Here is a 19,432-nt window from a genome sequence, read left to right on the forward strand (position 1 = left end):
CAATGCGCCAACACACTGGTGCTGTCTGCCTCCTCTTCCTTACTCTTCCTCTTATTCACCTTGGTGCCATCAAATGAAGCTGTCTGACTCAGGATCTGCTTCCAAAACTAGATGAAGAAGACACATGACGGGACTCATGGCTCGTGGTCCTCTCGCGCTCCTTGTGGTGTTTCTGAGTCTTTCCCTTGCTGCGCTCGAGTCGACCGACGGCCGGTGGGGCGCGAGGAGGTGCACTGACTATCGAACCAGCAACAAAGTGAGAGCAATCACACCCAACATTTGTTCCGGTTGGCCACTTCAAAATAAAAGTCATACATTTGAGGAGACCTGCTCCTGTTCCCTATATGGAGCAGCACTGTTTTAGGTGTGCCCTTTATTGATGAGTTATGTTAGAGGTGTATTTTTTCCCCTTTAACGAATACACTGACCTTCATCACCTCATCACTCACATTAGAAACCTGCAGTATAGCCAGCTTTACAATAATTTCATAAAAATGTAAAGAATCAAAATATCCAACTGCATCAAAAATAGAACTCTATATTACCACATAATAAATACCATCTATAATTTTACGGCCATTTAGAGACTTTCTTCTGCTAAAGAACCTTAAAATATTTAGGTAGCCTAATTGTCTGGGCTACAGTACAGACTTTTGTTTTGAAGGACCGAGCTGCTTCCGGTATGTTCGTGCAACCTGATGTAGCCGTACTGGGACAAGACTTTAGACACGTGGTAACCACACCGTCAGTATCTGGCTGACTGGATGTGAACCGTAACCGGTAACAATCTGCGGGAGGCCAATGGCGTCATTCATGGGAACGAAATCACCACGCAGCTGTGTGTGTGTGTGTGTGTCTGTTTTAATAGCTTCTTTGCATCCAATGGCTCCAAACTCGGCTGATAAATCAGCAATCACTGGTTTTCCTGTGTGTTCCTGTTGCAGCAGGTGGTTTCATCTGAAAACATCTGGATCTGTTATGACTGCATGCGTGTTTCTCTTGGTGCAGACTGCAGGTGAGCTGAGAATGCTGCAGTGATTTTAATTCAGTGAGAGAGAGAGGGAGAGAGAGAGAGAGAGACGCTGCCCAGAGTGCTGAATCCACACAAACAACAAACATGCGGGGGAATCCTCATCAGTAGACGCCTTTCTGCGCAGTAATAACACTGACAGTGACACTGTGGCGTGTCCAAGGTTTAGTAGGACTAATAAGCAATAGAGTGTTTTTGTTCTTGTAAAGACCACCCACTCATATATGGGCTTTATGTTCTCTGAAATAGTTCATTGAGCCTGAAACTTCACTTTTACTGAAGAAAAGACTTGAATGTATCAATAGGCTTTTGATGTTTGCAAAGTCATTAAATCCCCATGCTGAGCTGACAGAGATAAAGAATGACAATCTCTCTCTCTTCACCTTAATCCAGACACCAATGGGCACATTTCTTTTGGCGTACATCTGATCAAACATGTGATCAAACCAGGCTTGGGTGTTTATGTATATTGTGCACATGTTCAAAAGAACACGGCTTGTATTGTACTGTAGAGCTCAAGGCTGCAGCTTGGGATTACTGTCATTAAGGGAAAAAATATGATCTTTGTGTTTGTTCCTGTGCAACACAGGTACAGGAATAACATGGTAAGACTTCATTAAAATTGTATTAGTATTCTTAGTTATGTTTTACTGTTCTTACTAGTATTTTTTAGCAAAATATTGTGATATACCATACTAAGGCCTAGACAAACATTATTTCAAACCCCCTGACACATTTCCTCCTCAGTGTAAACTGAGCAGTCATATAGAAGTGTGTCCTGGTGTTCACCAGGCTGTTTTGAAGTGGGTTAGCACTCAGCCTGTTGATGTATTGATCTGTTGGCTCAGAGAGGAAAGCACAGTGTAGTCCACATCTGTTAGCTATCATATAACTGCCCTGCAAACCACAGAATATCCTGCAACAGGAGTACTCATTGGGGACCACTGGATCCCAAATTGAAATTGATTTGCAGAGCTATTTACATTTTTATGTCTCTGGAAGTAATGCCCTGTTTATCTTAAGACAGAGTCTATGTTTATTATGCTCTAATCTTTTTTTTATTTTTTTAATATTTTACAGCAAGCTCTTTAAGCAAAGTCTATTATTAGCTGCACTGCACTATTCCCTAAACATTAATTTCCAGCATTGTTTCACTCAAGTGATGCAGCACACTAAACTCGTTGATCCTAAATCCAGATGGCATTACTCCACCTAGTGTCCGTTAAATAAAACTACAAGTCAATTTCCCCAGATATAAAATGTCTTTATAAATATCTACTTTTATAGAATTATACTTACATTTCTTATGTGTATATTAATCAACACATTTCTTGTAGCAAGTTATGCATTTAAAGATATAAAACCGTTGTTTTTAATTGAGAAAACTAAATAAAACACATTTCTGCCTGTAAGAACTGAAGTGTAAATGCTTTTGTTATTATCTTAGGTAATAGCATTGTAATTTTGACAGGAAAAACCATTACAACTTACTCGTAAAGTATGTTATTGCTGTTACACTAATGGCCAGTAGGGGCAGTAATGCGCTTGTAGTGGCTACGCGGCGCGTAGTCTGCCGGAAATGAAGAAGACAAATCGGCCATCTTCGGCACAGATCGGTGAAGCCCCTCTACTGTTGACAACACGAACGTCGGGCAGGCGCTTTTATTTAGGTAAAATTATGCAGTTTGTTTATATATTATAAAAATATGTGTTCTACTTGGGCTGTTGTGAAATGTTGTCGCTGTCTGTCTGTCTGTCTTTTCTCAGTGTCTCGTCATGGAGCGATGCTTTAGGTATGAAGAGCACAAGAAGGCGCTTAACTAAGCTTGTAGCTTCCCTGTTAACAATTAAGCTTCACTGACAGTTAGCTTAGCCAGTGATGGCTAAAACTAAGTGTTTACTTTTGGTGAATAGGGGAACATTTGAATTACGTGATGCACTTTTATTTCGCCTGTGGTGCTCATGTGTTTTGGCTGGTTTCGAAGGAGGAGACGCAGAACTCCGAGCTATGTCAAATATCCCATAATGTTACAGGATATATCAAATGTAATACCAAATTGCTATGGTAGTATATTGTGTAGTTTGTTTACTGTTTAACCCCTCAGCCAACACACGAAGCATGAAGCATTAAGCCTTCCAATTATACATCACTGGTTCTGTCTTTATGTCTTCTATCTTGCATGACGTGCCTCGATTTTCTAAGATTATAATGATTCTCAGAGCTAAAAGATGCTATTTTCTTTAAGACATTTTTTGCATGCAGTTCTGTGTATATCTTTAAAAACGACATTGAAAAGGGGGAGAAATTATTTTAGCCCACAGGAAAGACATGTGACTAAACTATAAGAGTAAGTGTAACCTGTTCCCTTTCTTTGGTCTGTATTTATTTCCAACAACCTCAGCAGGAATGGTTCTTCCTCTTGCTCCTCACCTCCACCAGCATCACCTCCTGCTGTCCAGCTACTCCCTTCACCTTTCCAACCCCCTCCTGTGCCCCCCCACTCTCCTCCATCATCTCTGACTCCTCGTCCCCAACAAGGAAGGTTGAGTTTTGCAGCAGTAATGGTGGATGTGAGTAAATGGCCCCTGTTCTCGCTGCTGAGCACAGAGGAGCTCGCCACCATCCGACAGGCCTGTGTCTTTGGCACCTCTGCTAATGAAGCCATTTACATCACACACGCAAACGAGGTAAGTAGTCTGTGTTAGACATACTAACATCAATAAAATGAGACCTCTGCCTTAAGTTTTTGTTGTCGTTTTTCAGGTGTTCGTATTCGGGTTGAACTGCAGTAGCTGTCTTGGTACAGGAGATAACATGAGCACTATTGTCGCAAAGAAACTGGACTTTCTGGGGGGAAAGAAGGTTGTAAGCTTTAGCTATGGAAGTGGACCCCATATTCTATTAGCAACAGACGGTGGGTTATCATGTTAACTCAATCAGTTCAATCAATCATCTACCCAAGTCATGTGTCTCTGTTCCTCTGACCTTTAGCCCCTTAAAAAAGTTGCAAAATGTTCATTAATACCCCCTGGTTCTTCTGTTTATGCCCAGTGTTTTGAAATTTGTGTTGTTACAGATGGACAGATGTTTGCTTGGGGACACAACGGCTACAGCCAGCTGGGGAATGGGAATACTAACCAGGGCCTCGCACCAACGTTAATCACTGCAACACTACACAACAAGAAAGTAACTGAAGTGGCATGTGGGTCACATCACTCCATGGCACTCACTCATGATGGAGAAGTAAGCATGTTCACATTTCTGTTGCAAAGCTTTAGGAATTGAGACACATCTGACTGTATACTTTCATTTAAAAAGTGAAATAAAATGGTAACATACTTTATGTTTGGTGACAAGTGTCACTCAAACACCTTTAGCAGCCTCCTGTCGTTTGTCAGCGTCACTCTAAGCAGCTTAGTTTGAACCCAAGGGCATTAAAGCTAATTATGTGTGTGTGGTTAGCAGGACAGGCTTTTACCATCTGCACAGTATTCAACACTGTAAATATGGCATAACAAAATAAAAATAATTATGGATTTATGGAAATGTGTTTCTCCCTCTGCCTCCAGGTCTTTGCATGGGGTTACAATAATTGCGGCCAGATTGGATCAGGCTCCACAGCCAACCAGCCCTACCCCAGGAAGGTCACTGGCTGCCTGCAAGGCAAGACTGCAGTGGCCATCACGTGTGGACAGACCTCCTCTATGGCCCTGATTGACAATGGAGAGGTGAGGATGATGTTATGGAAGATGTAATGAAGACCTTGATAGAGTAAAGGGGAATGTGTTATTGCTTTTCAGGTGTATGGCTGGGGCTACAATGGAAATGGGCAGCTGGGTATCGGTAACAATGGAAATCAGCTGACCCCCTGCCGCCTTGCTGCACTCCAAGGGCTGTGTATACAGCAGGTAAAACAACTGAAGGGTATTAGAGTTTTACTTTACTGTGAGGGATGTGCACATTTAAATCATTCTCTGCCTTTTCAGATTGTTTCAGGCTATGGTCACTGCCTTGCACTGACGGATAAAGGGCTGTTGTATGCATGGGGAGCCAACACCTATGGTCAGCTGGGAACTGGCAACAAGAGCAACAACCTCACCCCTCTGCAAATCATGGCTGACAAAGAAAGGTACGCAGAGGGGGAGGGAGGGGAGTTTCTCCCTCATCCTGTTTCCTGGTTTCCTTCCCTCATTTCCTCCCTTTGTGCTTCAACTTCCTCTAAAGGAGTCGTCCTCCTACTTAAACCTGAAAACTTTCCGTATGTTAACACATCTCTCATGCAGCAGGATTGTGGAAGTCGCAGCATGCCATTCAACACACACCTCAGCAGCCAAGACTCAAAGTGGGCAGGTAGGTGTGCTTCTGCCTTTTGTCATAAAGATGTTGGTGGTTGATGCCACTTACCACGCTCCACCTCCAGGTGTATATGTGGGGTCAGTGTCGGGGCCAGTCCATCGTCCTGCCGCACCTCACCCACTTCAACAACACAGATGACGTTTTTGCCTGCTTCGCAACTCCCTCTGTCATGTGGCGTCTTATGTCTATGGGTAAGAGAGACGTTTTACAGTTAGGTTTGAGAGTATAAAAAATAATTAAATAAGTGTTTTTAAAAGGTACTAAAAGGTTCTGTTTTATTTCAGAGCATGATGACTTTATGACAGTTGCTGAGGCTCTGAGAAAAGAGTTTGACAGTCCAGAAACAGCCGACCTCAAATTCAGTGTTGACGGAAAATACATTCACGTACATAAGGCTGTGTTGAAGATCAGGTATGTGTTTTGATTGAATTGCTGTATATTATTTAAAGCTCAGATGAGCAGTGTGAATAAAAGTCTTTATTTGTGAGCAGGTGTGAGCATTTCCGTTCAATGTTCCGCTCCCAGTGGTCAGAGGATCAGCAGGAGGTAATTGAAATCGGGCAGTTCTCCTACCCTGTCTACAAATCCTTCCTGCAGTTCCTCTACACAGACACTGTTGAACTGCCACCGGAGGATGCTATTGGTTAGCATGCATACAGTTTTCAATCACTAAATCAGTGCATGTGGAGCGATGAGTTTGTGACCGTCTGTGTGTGTGTGTGTTGGCTGCAGGCTTGCTGGACCTGGCCACTTCTTATTGTGAAAACCGCCTGAAACGTCTGTGCCAGCAGATCATCATGAGAGGAATCACAGTCGAAAACGCCTTCACACTATTGTCTGCTGCCATACGATACGACGCAGAGGTAACGCAGAGGGGCTGGCTTTACTTTACATGTGAATTTACTGCATGTTGTGACATAGTAGGTAACTATACAACAATAATAACAAGGGGTTATTTGTCTTTCAGGACCTGGAAGAGTTTTGCTTTAGGTTTTGTGTAAACCATCTGACACAGGTGACTCAGACCGAAGCCTTCTGGCAGACAGATGGAGCAATGCTCAAGGAGTTTATCAGCAGAGCGAGCCGCTGTGGAGCCTTCAAGAACTGAGGGGTACTCTCGTATTCCTACAGTATTCTGACAAAGAGGATTATGTTTCATTGCTGTTGCAAAAGAGGCATTTACAGACACGTCACCGAAATGGATTTGATGCTGCTTCTGAACACATTTCCTGTGGAGTCACTTGACAAACTCGCAGCGCCTTTTCAGCATTGTATTCTTTATGTGTACTTAAATTTTTGTTTTTGTTGGCCAGTGCTTTTGTTGTTCCTTGCTTTTATGGCCAGAAACGTGTCTAAAAAGCAGATACAATATCTCTTGCACAGCTTGAGGACCTCTAGTACCACTTTCCATTTTTAATGAATACAATGTGTAGTCTTATGGTCCAGACGAACATAGTTGTTGGATGAGCCTTTAAAGGAGTCATAATGCAGGGCTGGTATGTTTTTGTTCTCTTAGCTGACACTCTACAACTATTGTGGGATGTATGTTATTGTCATTTTTATACTTTTTTCTTCCTTTTGGTATGCTCATTTTGCCTGACTTTCATATTCAGCCAAACTAATAGTGTAGCTTAGCCCATTTTAAAAGCTGCAGAACTTTTACAAAGGAACAGTGACCATGTGAGGCCCTGTTACAGTGTTAGGAGAAAAAATAGCTGTTTGTATTTTAAGCAAATGCAAATGTAAGACCAAATAAGATGACTTATTCATTCCTTGATTTGCGCACAGTAATTATTTTGCTGATATAGTGAAAATGCACTGCTCTGAAACTGCACAATGTACAGTGATATATATATAAAATAGAATTGTGATTGGGCTTACACTGACCAAAGACTTACTGCAGGTGTTAGCCTTCACTTTCTGTGGAGTCACTGGGTGTGGTCATCTGGCAGCAAGATGAGTGAGATCAGTTTCTGTTTCCTTGGTTAGGTTTCTACTTCTTGATGCACTTGAATGTGTGATGGTTTAAACTTGAGCTGCACCTTCTTTGTATTGAAGCACAGTTTGATTGAAGTCAAGGATAAGTTTCTGTGGTAATGAATGCTTTATGGAATGAAGCGCAGGTTTACACTTAACTTTTTTTATGTAAAAGGTAATGCTAACTGGAAATGTAAGGATCTTTTGCTTACCTTTATGAGAATATATATATATTTTTATTCTTTCATAAGCTTTTATTTACTTAAGTTCCTAAATTTGCCTAAATTTGACTTAAAGAGTTGGGATTTGTATTACTGTTACCTTGCTGTTACATACGTGTGACATGTTAGTTTACTTTTCAATATTTAGTTGTGTTTTTGTGAAAAAATAAATAACTTTTCTGCGTTTTAGTGACTGTTTCATAATGCTGAAATGAAAAAGCGAAAGTTATTTGCTGGTTAATTTGGTGAATCAACTAATAGTCCTCAGTGCCACGCCCCCCTGGTGACGCAAGTGAATATTTGCGGAAATGATCCTGCACTGTCAGGCTAGCGCCCGTTAGCCAGGATGCTACAGAAATACTAGAATTTTCTTTTGAAAATATAATAAATGTAAAGGGTAATTTCGGGAGACATTGCAGGTGTATATTGCTTTTACATGGTGTAGTAAATGGTTATATTTAATTTGAGTTTATTAATGTATCCAAGCGACTTAAAATGCTTTAATTTTGAAAGAACCCGGAAATGGTCAACCTTAACACTACAGCGGGTTAATATTTATTTCGGGTGAACGCTACTCATCTTGTTAGTTCCTCTTGTGTTATTGAACATCGGAGGACGAGACATTACAGAGAAATGGATGAGACATGGAACCGAGCCGAACCGGGTCAGGCTAGGCCATGTCAGGACACGAGAGACAGCAGCACCCAGACTGACATCAGAATACAAGGTGAGCCGGATATAGGCTAAAACGGTTGTTTTAGCTACGTATGTTTCTATTCTGACATGTCATAGAACAGCTGATCGCCATAAATGAGAGTGACGTTTGCCAAAACAACCTCATAGTAGCCACGTTGCAGCTCATTCATTCTAACGCCATACAATCCATACTGCGTTATGTTCGCCTTATTACGACAATCTGCTGCATGATAGTGTAACAGATGCTGTTATGAAATACAACTGTGCACACAACATACAGCTATTTGGGCCCCTGTGCAGTATGATACTGTAAGTGTATATTGGTGGAAACACGTAGTTTTCATACTGTTTTGTGTCTGTGCTGCAGGTCCTGGCCCTAGGTTATCAAAGATAAACCTGTTTACCTTGTTGAGTTTGTGGATGGAGTGTTTCCCTCGGGAACAACCTGAGGAGGAGGATGCTAGTCAGGTGAGTGTTACGACCTTGGTTTAGTGGGTCACAGTGTGAAGAGAGAAAATTAGGAGTCCCTTACAGATTAAAATCTGCAAATAACGCAGTCTGGTGGCCGAGAGAGAGAGAGGAAGTGTGTTGTTATAGATTCATCAGGTGTGACTGATTAGTCAGGGGCCGATGCTTGTTTATTTGCTACCTGAGGGTGCACAGGATGGAGAAAAAAGGGCACAAAACTAAACCTAAATAGAAGGATTGAAGAATTGCTCCAGCTGGTTCACTTCATATTGCATTAAAAGAACTCTGAGGAAAAGAGACTTACCACCACACCACACAGCAGGGAGTAAAATGTGCCAAACAACACATAACCCTTTTCAGAGGGGTGACATCGATCCGGCAGAGTCTACTACCTACAGACAGACGGACTAAGGTAAAAGAAGGGTCTTTTTCTTACCTCCTCAGGTGTGACTGATTAGTCAGGAGGAGCTGTGAATGAGTGGCTGACTGAAACCAATAGAGGAGGCATACGAACACGCCAGTGGGTGTAAAAATGCATAAACAAAAATGTGTAAGGTGTAAAGACATCATACATTTTACTGAAGTCAAAGTTTTGACTTTCAGGTGAGTAGGATGGGTCTGGTGGTTGTGCGGGACAGTAAGGTGGTGGGACTCCACTGTTCAGGAGCCGAGCTCCACGCAGGCCAGGCAGCGATCATCCAACACGGAGCCCAGCTGGCTGACTGTCAGCTGTACTTCTCCAGGAGACCCTGCGCTACATGCTTCAAGATGATCATCAATGGTGAGGAGATAGGGAGGGATGGGGAGCACTTAAAGCCACAGCATCAAACACACTTGAGCTTATATCATTCTAGCAATTATCACGCTGACTTTTATTATGCAGTAAAGTTCATTGGCATATGCTGAACTTCTGACTTTTGTGTTTCTTCCTTCAGCTGGAGTCAGTCAGATCTCCTTCTGGCCTGGCGACCCTGAGATCAGCATGCTGACGTCTACCTCCACAAACCATTCAGGCTCCCGCAGTCCGCTTCACTCCTCCATCTCTGAGGAAGCTGCTCTGGACGCTGTGGCCACAGAGAAGCTAAAGTCCAACAGCAGACCGCACATCTGTGTGCTCCTGCAGCCGCTGGCGCCTGGCCTTGTCCAGTTCGTCGACAGGAAGTCCAGAGCGTGTGATTTCATGGAGAAGGTGACTGAGGATGACCCCCGGCTGAACACGGATGAACTCTTTAACAGGTACACAGGCAAAAATCCAAATGAAATTGTAAAATTGCCAGATGAAACCATTTGGATTAAATAAATGATCCCGCTCTCCAGAGAACGCACAAGACACATGAAGCATTTCTCCAGACGCTTCCTTGTTGGCACATCTCAGCAGCACCAGGAGATTCTGACCCACATGGGGCTGGAGAATTTCTGTGTGGAGCCCTACTTCTCCAACTTGAGACACAACATGAGGGAGCTGGTGGAGGTGCTAGCTGCAGTGGTTGCAGGAGTGCCACGACAACACTATGGCTTTTACCGGTTAGAATCTCTCAAATGTTTTCACGCATCTTCATGCTCTTCAACTGTTAATGGAGTTGTTCCTGTGACGCAGGGAACAGCCGTCAGCCTCACCACCTCCTCATCAGGAGGACGTGTCCCAGGAGGTAGTTCACCACTGCATCATCCAGGCCAGGCTGCTCGCCTACAGGACAGGTCCGTCTGGCTCTTCTGATTGAAACATGAAAGGATCCTATTCTGTTTTAGGCCAGAGAGGACATAAAGAGAAACAAAAGCTGTAACAAGTTAAAAAAGAAAAAAAAACAGCACAATCTACAGATGTTATTAAAACTGTCAAGTCATAAAAGTGTTTGCAGAGTGCTTGCAGGCTGTTCTCCTGAGAGACAGGACCAGCTTCTAACATGCAAAACTGTCGTCTCCATTCCAGAGGACCCTAAAGTGGGTGTGGGTGCTGTGATCTGGGCCAAAGGACAGTCGGTGAGCTCACATTTGCTGTGATTCTGATCAGATTTCTGCACAAAATCAGATTAAAATGAATCCTGTTCTGTTCCAGCCTGGCTTTAGTGGAACCGGGTGTCTGTACCTGGTGGGCTGTGGGTACAATGCTTACCCAGCAGGCTCACAGTACGCCGAGTACCCCCAGATGGACAACAAACAGGAGGACCGTCAGAGACGCAAGTACAGATTCATCATCCACGCCGAGCAGAACGCCCTCACCTTCAGGTCAGAACGAGCCCACTCACACAGTGGACAGTGTGACAAAAACGAAACTTCATTCCACTCTGTGTTTGATTTCAGGACGCGAGAAATCAGACCAGGGGAGCCCACCATGTTGTTTGTCACTAAATGTCCATGTGACGAGTGTGTCCCTCTGATCAGAGGAGCTGGCATCACACACATCTACACCTCCGACCAGGACAGAGACAAAGACAAGGGAGACATTTCCTACCTGAGATTCAGTAGCCTGAAGGACATCAGGAAGTTCATTGTGAGTACATGGATGATATCAAGTCAGTGATCCTCTCACTGTGTCTGTGAAGAATGAGACATTTTTCTGTCCTCACAGTGGCAGAGGAGGCCTCCAGTTACGTCAGCATCCTCTCATCTCACCAGTAAGTCACTTCTTCTTATTTGCTACACCCAGAAAGCACAAAATAAGTAAAACCCTGCATGCTTTCTGTCTTCTTCCAGACGGTTGTGTCGGGAAGCACGGCAGGCAGGTGGTGCACAAGAGCCACAGCAGCAAGAAACTGTGCACCAACAGCTCACACCAATCTCCTCCAGTCAGCTGAACCGAGCCTGCGAATGGACACATCTGTACACCTAATCACAGATGTGACGTTTCATGACTAAAGCCAAACATCAAATCAGGATCATTAAAAAGGTAGAGACCTGAAAAAACTATTATAGGAGAATGACCTCAGAGGGGCGCCACTAAGAAAAATATATTTCAAATATATTTCAAATAGTAACATGAACAGTAATATATACACATTTTATTTTTTATAGGGGGAAATGGTGTGTGTGGTTATGATGGGAGGAGCTCCTGTTCTGCCGGATGCTCATTGAAGACACTTGAATCAGAACACTACTGTCTGACTTTTATTTTGAAGGTAGCTGAGAGAATGTTTTAACGATGCGTCTTTTATATCTTAGGAAATGTAATAATGTTATTAGTACAGAAGCAGATTGCACTCTGTGTGTATGATGTTTGGTTAGTGTTGACCCTCAGTGGCCACTGTTGGTGCTTTACTTTGGTGTCATTTGAGTTTTATTATCCACAATGTTAAGGAACTATGTCGACTTCCAGCTTTAATTTTCTGCATGTTTCTGCACATTACACAACACTGTCTTTACACCAGTAACTGTAATGTAAACAGGTGACAAACAAGCACACACACACACACAAAGCGCGCATTCCCATCCTTTTATTTGCTGTGAATATGGTACATTAGCATCAATGTGGAAAATAAGGAGGCTAATTAGGACACTGGGGAGAAAAGTTTGACCAAAGGTGTAAATCAGGCATAAACAAAGTTTGGCTCAAGTCTGATGTAAAGCTGCTTGGTTTGTTTGCATTTATGATATACAAGAAACAGCTGGTATCAAACACAAACGTTTTTTTGATGTTTTTAGTTGTAAAGGTCTACATCCTCACCCCACTACTGCTTTCACTTTAAAACCACTGCATTTGTCACATGACAGAAAAAACATCAGCTCCTAATTTAAGATACGTATAATTTCGACTCTGTTTAACAGAAAAACTTTCAGTTGATGCGCAAAAAATGTCAATTGGAAAATAAATGTTATCAACTTTCATCTCAGTGTCTTATTTTTCAAAAGGAAAAAAAATGATGATGTGTCATGCTTCAGGTTTTTCACAGTTACATTTCACTATAGAATCCTGTTACAGGTCAACTTTGGCCTCATTCTTCTCCAAAGAGTTTGTTTGGCGACTAACTATGGCGACTGCTCAGCTGCAGACATGTTTCAAAAAGACAGCATAACTCAAATATAGTGAGTTACGAGGTTCACTGCTTAATCACAACAAATATGTTCTATCCAGAGCATATTTTTTATCAACATAATAATTAAGCTCCCCCTAGAAAGATACTGTGAATACAAAAAGAAGAGAAAACACACAAACAAAAAAAAGGCACCTCTGAATCTTCCCAACATGGATCCAAATCAGAGCCAAACACTTGTTACAGTACAGGAAGGAAAAGGGTGAAACACAAACAGCTGCTCTCCTCCACACAGCAGTGCCTTACTCACACATGGCACTCACCTCAGGTGTAAAAACCATAATCTGTACATGACAGGAAATAAAAATAAAACACCATCAAGCAGCGTGAAAACAGTGATCAGCTTTAAAAATCATCATCTTATCGTACAAGAAAGTGCTATTAGCCACCAGCAAAGAGAACCAGTGATTGAAGCTTACTGTACCGACAGCGGCCCAACATCCTTCATTTTTCAAAAAAATATGCTGACAGTGACTTCTCACAGGCGGGCGTTTAGGGACAAGAAGGGAAGTTGTGAGCTCTCTTGGTGTTAAGCAATAAAGGCATTTTTGAATCCTGATGATAAAGTTTTGAGTTTTTTTAGAGTATAACTCATCAGATTTTTTTTGGCAAAAAGAGAGAATGGACCTGAATTTAATGTGTTTAGAACTGTACCAAAATCTGTAAAAGCAGAAATTATTCATTGATCTACAGCCACATATGAGTCTGTATCCCAAGTCAGCCAGTCAGGTCTGACCTGAAGCTTTTTAACCTCTGGTTCTCCTGATGAAGCAAATCAGCTGCCTCCAACACCATGAGTTGTGGCACTACATGCTACAGATGAAAAAAAAAACAACAAAAAGATCCATGAAAAAAAATGTACAAAAGGTAAAGATCAGTGATTAAGAACTACTCTTGCACAAGTTTTTAATGACCTAACAAAAAGGAACCAAAAGTCTTAAGGATTCTTGTTTAAATAATCATTGTTAATGTGTTTTTTTTCTATTTTGTCTAGTGATAAAAAGTTGGGGTCGAGGGAAGGGTTCTGCTTCTCTAGGAGGCCGGTTTCTTCAGATCCCTGATCTGTTTGATTAAGTAGGTCTTCTCATCGTTGAACTGCTCATCATCAGTGCGATCCTTCTGGAAGTTGCTCAAGAACTCGATTAGTTTGGTCTGGTTCTTCAGCAGGATGTCGATGATGGGCTGTGTCTTGTTGGGGTTTGCGACAAACACCTGGAGACAGGAAACTGACATTATTATGGCGGCACATTCACAGAAGCTGCCATCAGCACAGGTGTCAGTTTTTTACCTTGAAGACGTGAAAGGCTTCGAACTGGATGTTGGGGCTTTTGTCTCGTAGCAGATTCATCATCAGCTTCAGATTCTCGGGCTTGCTGATGTAGCGCGTCATTACTGTGAAGTTATGTCGGTCCAATAACAACTCGCCAAGAAGCTGGAGGAGACATTATTTCTGTCAGATGGTGGTTTTACGTTTACACATGCAGAAAAACAAGAAGCAGAGCCAAACCTTTAGTGACTGCCGCTTGGTAACGTAGTTCTCCGAGTGTAGCAGCTTCTCATAGTCTGCAAGCACCTGCGATGAAATGAGAAACATAAACAGTCTGAGAGCGCACATTTGAAATGATCACTGTTTTGAGCCCATTGCAACATCTCCTGTGAAAGATCCTTCAGGCTGGGACCCCCGGGGGCCACACCTCTAAATGAGGCCCCTCTGCCTGCACAGAGCAGAGCTTTGTATCTAGAGACACTGAGAGGGCTTTTTACTGAGTCACTTTTCCTGGAACTTGAAGAGTATTTGTCCAGAACCTTTATTGAATAGCCCCTCACAGGACCTGTGCGTGACATGACTGGCCCATTCAGCTGTGCAGTGACTGATAGCCGATATATCCATGTGTATTTCCTACTAGGTCCACCTGGTAACACTGCTGCAAAATAACATAACAACCAACACATGTGGAAGCTATTAGAGCCATCCTTTATGTGTTTTCCAGACTAATCTCTTGTGGAGAAAAGTTAAAGTGTTGCAAAACCACTCACAGCGTCATAGTTCTGCTCCAGGTACTCAGCCACCAGCACTTTATGTCTCGTCAGGAGATCCTGTGAACAACAAGAAGAAAAGTGTGAATCTCTCCGTGTTTGACAGACTCTATAAAGCAGGCGTACGTCTCACTGATTTACCTTGAAGGTGGCGAAGGCGTCTGAGGCGATGTCGAAGGTGGACATCTCCACATAGTTAAAGAAGCTGTGGAAATGGTCAGAATGGAGGACGATCTTGGCGAGTGGCTCATGGCGGATGCACTCCCTCAGCATGATCCCGCAGTTCAGCGCTACCTGTGGCGTCTCGTATCTGCAGAGAGAAAGACAAACGTTGCTGTGTCATCTGCTCGGCAGCCATGAGTGTGTGTACCGTACTCAGAAGGTGCGTCTCACCCTTTCAGCAGTATGAAGAGGACCTCTTGGTGGGAGCAGAAGTATTCCACAGTGGGGCTCCTCGTCCCGATCTGCCTTCTCAAGATGTTGTTAAAGATCTGACACACATCCTTCTTCCCCTGAAAACACAAACAAACACACACATTTAGACCACAATAAAATCAATAAGAACAGATGTCGTGTTCATTTCCTCCTCACCTCAAAGTCTATGACCTGCAGGTTTTCCACCAGTGATATGAGCAGACCACTGTTGTACAGCTCCTGGGCCAGCTGGGCCACAGTCTCAGTGTGTGGCTCCTTATCGTTGCTCCCATACAGAATCTCCTTCATGGACACCAAGCACTTTGACACCTCCTCAGATGCCTGGAGAACAATATGAATATAGATGAGTTGTAGCAGACATGTAGGTACATGTGTGTGTCTGTGACTGTCTTCACAGTGAAGTGTCAGAGGATGACAGGGCCAGGCTGTTCCATGCTCTAATTTCACAGAGGGCTGTCACCCCGCGGGCCCCTAAACACCCAGGCACAGAATATGACACCTACCTTGTCTGTCTTCTTGTCCTGTTTGACCAGGATGGCCAGATTTTCCTTCAGGGTCCTGACGATGTCTGCAGGACTCTTGTGCGATTTACCAAACAGCGGCATGATGGACACGCACGCACGCTTTGGCACCTGTGAAACATAAAGGAGCAATTAGGAATTCTGTGGAGAGGACGGATCCTCAGATGGCACATGGTGCGCCACCAGAGGTCAGCATTTATTGGTTGAACAGGCAGCTAAACTGAGGAACACAGCGACTTTGAGCGGTAGCAGTAATGAGATAATGAGTCTGCTCACCAGCAGCTACACTGATCCCTCACTCAGTTCCGCTTTACTGCACATGATCTGCCCCATGCTTGTATTTGTGCCCTGGTACGGCCAGAATATCACAGACAGTTTTTGGGCATTAACAGTCTGAGATGGTGCCAGGAGATGTATGTTACTACAGCGCTCTGTTGCAGCCACGCTCACCAAACAGGATTTTTGAGCAACACATGGACCATTCAGTCATAAATAAAGCTCGACGCTGCTGCACCCACTGGACTCTTGCTGTGCACGTTGGATGTAGGAGGCAGCAGTGGCCTTCACAATCCAGGCCAGGTCAGGAACAGCCAGAGAACTTGTGACTACTAATCCTCATCTGGGAATGTAAAAAAAAAAAGGCTTTACCCTTACCCTTACAACTCCCACCTTCATTCAACTACTTCCACCTCTGCTACATTCCTCTCTCTATCCATGTCATCCTTCATGAGGATTTGTGCTTGAGTAGTATGACAAATTCATTACATCAATTCTCACAGAGGGGTTCGACACCCGCCCCAAACAAGAAAACAGCCCGAATTGGAATCACAAGGTCTTCACCTGACGAAGACAAAATCTCAGTGTTCACTTTTCCTCCACACAGCTTGCCAGTGTTCAGACGGAAAGAGTTTAATTACTCCATGGTCCAGCAACACCTTCAACCAAATGATGTTTTTTTGAATTGACCACACAGACTTAGAAAAACACACTCCTGCTTCTCCTCCTTACATCATGACGAGAACTCGAGTCCAAGTCAATATTTGTCAAAGGATAAGTAGGATTTGAGAAAGTGTTTATCAAAAGAGGGGAGCTGTACTTGTAGAACTGTCCTGCTGAGGCTACTGTAATAATTACCAGTCTGCTAAATATCTCAGATTATTAAAAAGGTCATTTTAATCATCTAATAACACGCCTTTAAGTCCTGGATCTAAAGCAACTGGATGATGTGAGGCCTTCATTCTCACTTAAGACTGACTCAATGTTATGTAATGACATTATTATGGTGCCCTCTGGGTTTAAACTCACACAGCTAGCTGCTAAGCTTCACTATAATCTAACCCAAGAGGTTACACACTGACCCAAATATTAATTTTTCCATTATAATATGACAGACTAAACAAGCTTCAAATAAAGATTCAGAAATATTTCAAGCAGTGAATAATGTGATTTTAATGAGTTAGAAGCCATTTATGAGCACTTAATTGTTGTTGTGTGTCCAGAGAAGGAAGAAAGTGCCATCTTTCAGGTTAAAAGACCAACAAAAACAAAAAAGGCCATGTTCAGATTGCCTTAATTGTGCTGCCTCACCTGTCAAAGTATTCAACAGGGCTTAAATACATACACAGAATCATGACATGTTGCTGCTGTAAGCAGATTTCTCTTGGATTGTCTGTGCTGCTGACATAGGGACTGAATGCAAAAGAAAATATGTCCAATTTTATCTCAGTCAGACCAAATCATGCACTTATATATTTACTACATCTCTCTCACTCTCTCTCTCTCTCTCTCTCTCTCTCTCGGGGCCCTGCATAATAAAAGTGCAAACTAAATTGTAGTGATGGCGAATCAATTTCATTCCAACGTGGCGAGATATTGATCTACTGGGGAGAAATGCCAAGATAGCAATCCATCACACCTGCCTGCCAGTCAGCCAGCAGTAGTAGTGAGTACAGCTCAGTGATGAATGTAAAGAAATATATTTATAGCAGCGTTTTGGCACATGGTAGGAACCCACTACAACAAGTGGTCTCAGAGTCTAAGAGTTTGATTTAGCATCTTTAAAAACAGTGAAGACCTACAGTTATTGTTATTGTTTGTATAGCAGCAGGAATTTATCAATCCTCAATACACTTGTATTTGTTGCTGGTTTATGCTGCAGCTTCCAGACAGAGAGATGAGCAACTGATGATGCTACGTCACACCTCCTTTCAAACTACAAAGAGGCATTTGAGATTGTCCTCTCCGAGGCAACCTGGAAGGAACGCTCCCTCAGACAAACAACAGCTACTCAAATACATTCTCCAGTCTGATAATGATGTCTCTGGATGGAAAAACAATATTACAACAATAACTATTGATGAGTTTTGTCAGGTTACATAAATTAAACATCCCCACCAGATTATTACTGCTAATGGTAACATGATGTATGCCTTTCAAACGTCTCAGCTAACACACTTGTTCAGAAGACAGCTAGTGTGCAGGGTCAGTAATGGGTTAATATGCAGAACCCCTATCAGACAGGCCTGTCCTACCAGGCAGAGGAACCTGATGTATCTGATTCATGTCTGTCTTCTAGAAGGCAAATGGAAATAAACGGAGGAATGCAGAAGGAAGTGCAGTTCAGCTTTCACAATAAAAGTATATAGAGTATAGCATTGAGCCACATCAAACAAAATAAATGTACAAAAAATAAAAATAAATAATTTGGTACGATGATGTATTACTGTTCCATGTGAAAAGTTATAATGACAGAATAAACAATGTAGGAACAATAATTCTGTTATTAATAGGTGATTTTGACAGGTTTTGTTTTGAAATTCGTGACCGGAAGCGGAATTGTTTTCATTAGGGCTACCCTTCCGTTGGCCGTCTGAAGTAACACAGGAGGGAGGAAAAAACAAAACAAAATACACACACTGTGTATGTGCTGCTGGAGAATTAAACACCCGCACAGACGACAGTGTGGAAAGAAGCAAGAGTTTATCCCTCAGACTACAGTAAATAGCACATAAGGCCGCATTAACAGTCCCAGACAATGTAAATTAACAAGGCTACACCCCTCTTCGCCTCCGGCCAAACTCCCTTTTTGTTTGACAGATTTCAAAGCTAATCACAGCGTCTGCATCGTTACAGAAACAACTGTTCAAAAGGACATTTAGGAGGTCTCCTGTATCAACACACCGGACGTGTCAACCCCGGCTGAAGTTACAAAGGCTGTCAAGGGCAGTTACACATAACCATTAGGTTGACTGGAAGCTATTGCTCTTCGACAGTACAAGCTACAAATGATACTTACAGTGGGAAGATGTCTGGTTGGGTATCCTTAAACGTCTCCACCGCTTCTGTCCTGGTCCACAGCGCTAGCCGATCCTCCTAGATGGGCGTTCGTGGTCACGCCAGGGCTGTTTGTTAGCAACAAAGTCAGCTAAAAATGTGTGCGATACAAATTAAAATGTGTGGAATCTGTTAAGAAGGCAGTGCTGAATTCCATCTGGTCGCCTTCCAGTCTACAGTCAAGCTAGTTTGAACAAAATGAACAACTTCCGGCGTTGTCTTTCAGCGTAAAACTCCTTCTGACTCCTCTAAAACGGTTCAAAAACTAAAAAAAGAGAAACAAGCCCGGAGTTTAAAGAAAAATAGAACAGTTAAAATCAAAGTTTTTA

The 19,432-nt window shown here is 42.8% G+C and overlaps 3 protein-coding genes across 10 annotated transcripts; 2 read left to right on the forward strand and 1 right to left on the reverse strand.

Moving 5' to 3' along the window:
* The first annotated feature begins 2,611 nt into the window (after positions 1-2,611).
* rcbtb1 (regulator of chromosome condensation (RCC1) and BTB (POZ) domain containing protein 1) lies at positions 2,612-7,794 on the forward strand. Of its 6 annotated transcripts, none has more exons than XM_028422854.1 (14): positions 2,651-2,700; positions 2,798-2,823; positions 3,433-3,718; positions 3,795-3,945; positions 4,108-4,274; positions 4,601-4,759; positions 4,832-4,939; positions 5,018-5,160; positions 5,318-5,381; positions 5,452-5,578; positions 5,672-5,798; positions 5,879-6,030; positions 6,120-6,250; positions 6,355-7,794. In XM_028422854.1, exons 2-14 carry the CDS (start codon positions 2,807-2,809, stop codon positions 6,493-6,495), a joined length of 1,773 nt encoding a protein of 590 aa, XP_028278655.1. In that variant the 5' UTR covers positions 2,651-2,700; positions 2,798-2,806; the 3' UTR covers positions 6,496-7,794. The 6 variants fall into 6 exon arrangements, with proteins under 6 accessions (XP_028278671.1, XP_028278680.1, XP_028278655.1 ...); XM_028422847.1 differs by having other exon boundaries at positions 5,315-5,381; positions 6,355-7,793; XM_028422862.1 differs by having other exon boundaries at positions 2,668-2,700; positions 3,436-3,718; positions 5,315-5,381; positions 6,355-7,793.
* Positions 7,795-8,008: 214 nt separating this feature from the next.
* On the forward strand, positions 8,009-12,571 carry cdadc1 (cytidine and dCMP deaminase domain containing 1). 3 transcript variants are annotated; one of them, XR_003671806.1, is made up of 12 exons: positions 8,009-8,312; positions 8,649-8,749; positions 9,353-9,530; positions 9,685-9,985; positions 10,067-10,273; positions 10,347-10,447; positions 10,680-10,729; positions 10,806-10,975; positions 11,051-11,240; positions 11,319-11,364; positions 11,444-11,636; positions 11,762-12,571. XR_003671806.1 is itself a non-coding variant. In XM_028422906.1 (12 exons), exons 4-12 carry the CDS (start codon positions 9,362-9,364, stop codon positions 11,542-11,544), a joined length of 1,335 nt encoding a protein of 444 aa, XP_028278707.1. In that variant the 5' UTR covers positions 8,296-8,312; positions 8,649-8,749; positions 9,194-9,269; positions 9,353-9,361; the 3' UTR covers positions 11,545-12,571. The 3 variants fall into 3 exon arrangements, 2 of the variants coding, with proteins under 2 accessions (XP_028278693.1, XP_028278707.1); XM_028422906.1 differs by adding an exon at positions 9,194-9,269 and having other exon boundaries at positions 8,296-8,312; positions 11,444-12,571; XM_028422892.1 differs by having other exon boundaries at positions 11,444-12,571.
* Positions 12,552-19,338, reverse strand: cab39l (calcium binding protein 39-like). The gene is made up of 9 exons (XM_028422919.1): positions 19,066-19,338; positions 15,753-15,881; positions 15,406-15,570; positions 15,208-15,326; positions 14,956-15,124; positions 14,815-14,874; positions 14,285-14,350; positions 14,066-14,209; positions 12,552-13,989 (listed from the first exon to the last, which is right to left on the reverse strand). The coding sequence occupies exons 2-9, from the start codon at positions 15,852-15,854 to the stop codon at positions 13,810-13,812; spliced, it is 1,005 nt and encodes a 334-aa protein (XP_028278720.1). The 5' UTR covers positions 15,855-15,881; positions 19,066-19,338; the 3' UTR covers positions 12,552-13,809.
* Positions 19,339-19,432: the final 94 nt, after the last annotated feature.

This window comes from Parambassis ranga, chromosome 2, assembly GCF_900634625.1.
Source record: "Parambassis ranga chromosome 2, fParRan2.1, whole genome shotgun sequence".
Taxonomy (NCBI): domain Eukaryota; kingdom Metazoa; phylum Chordata; class Actinopteri; family Ambassidae; genus Parambassis; species Parambassis ranga.

Excerpts from the sequence above, each read along its gene's own strand:
- rcbtb1 (XM_028422847.1), top strand. Across the intron at positions 4,275-4,600 it reads CACTCACTCATGATGGAGAA|GTCTTTGCATGGGGTTACAA; the intron begins GTAAGCATGTTC and ends CTCTGCCTCCAG. Across the intron at positions 5,161-5,314 it reads ATCATGGCTGACAAAGAAAG|CAGGATTGTGGAAGTCGCAG; the intron begins GTACGCAGAGGG and ends TCTCTCATGCAG.
- cdadc1 (XM_028422892.1), top strand. The coding sequence starts at position 8,219 with ATGGATGAGACATGGAACCGAGCCGAACCGGGTCAGGCTAGGCCATGT. Across the intron at positions 8,750-9,352 it reads AGGAGGAGGATGCTAGTCAG|GTGAGTAGGATGGGTCTGGT; the intron begins GTGAGTGTTACG and ends TTTGACTTTCAG. Across the intron at positions 9,531-9,684 it reads CTTCAAGATGATCATCAATG|CTGGAGTCAGTCAGATCTCC; the intron begins GTGAGGAGATAG and ends TTCTTCCTTCAG.
- cab39l (XM_028422919.1), bottom strand. The coding sequence starts at position 15,854 with ATGCCGCTGTTTGGTAAATCGCACAAGAGTCCTGCAGACATCGTCAGG. Across the intron at positions 15,571-15,752 it reads AGGACAAGAAGACAGACAAG|GCATCTGAGGAGGTGTCAAA; the intron begins GTAGGTGTCATA and ends ATTGTTCTCCAG. Across the intron at positions 14,875-14,955 it reads ACGCCTTCGCCACCTTCAAG|GATCTCCTGACGAGACATAA; the intron begins GTAAATCAGTGA and ends TGTTGTTCACAG.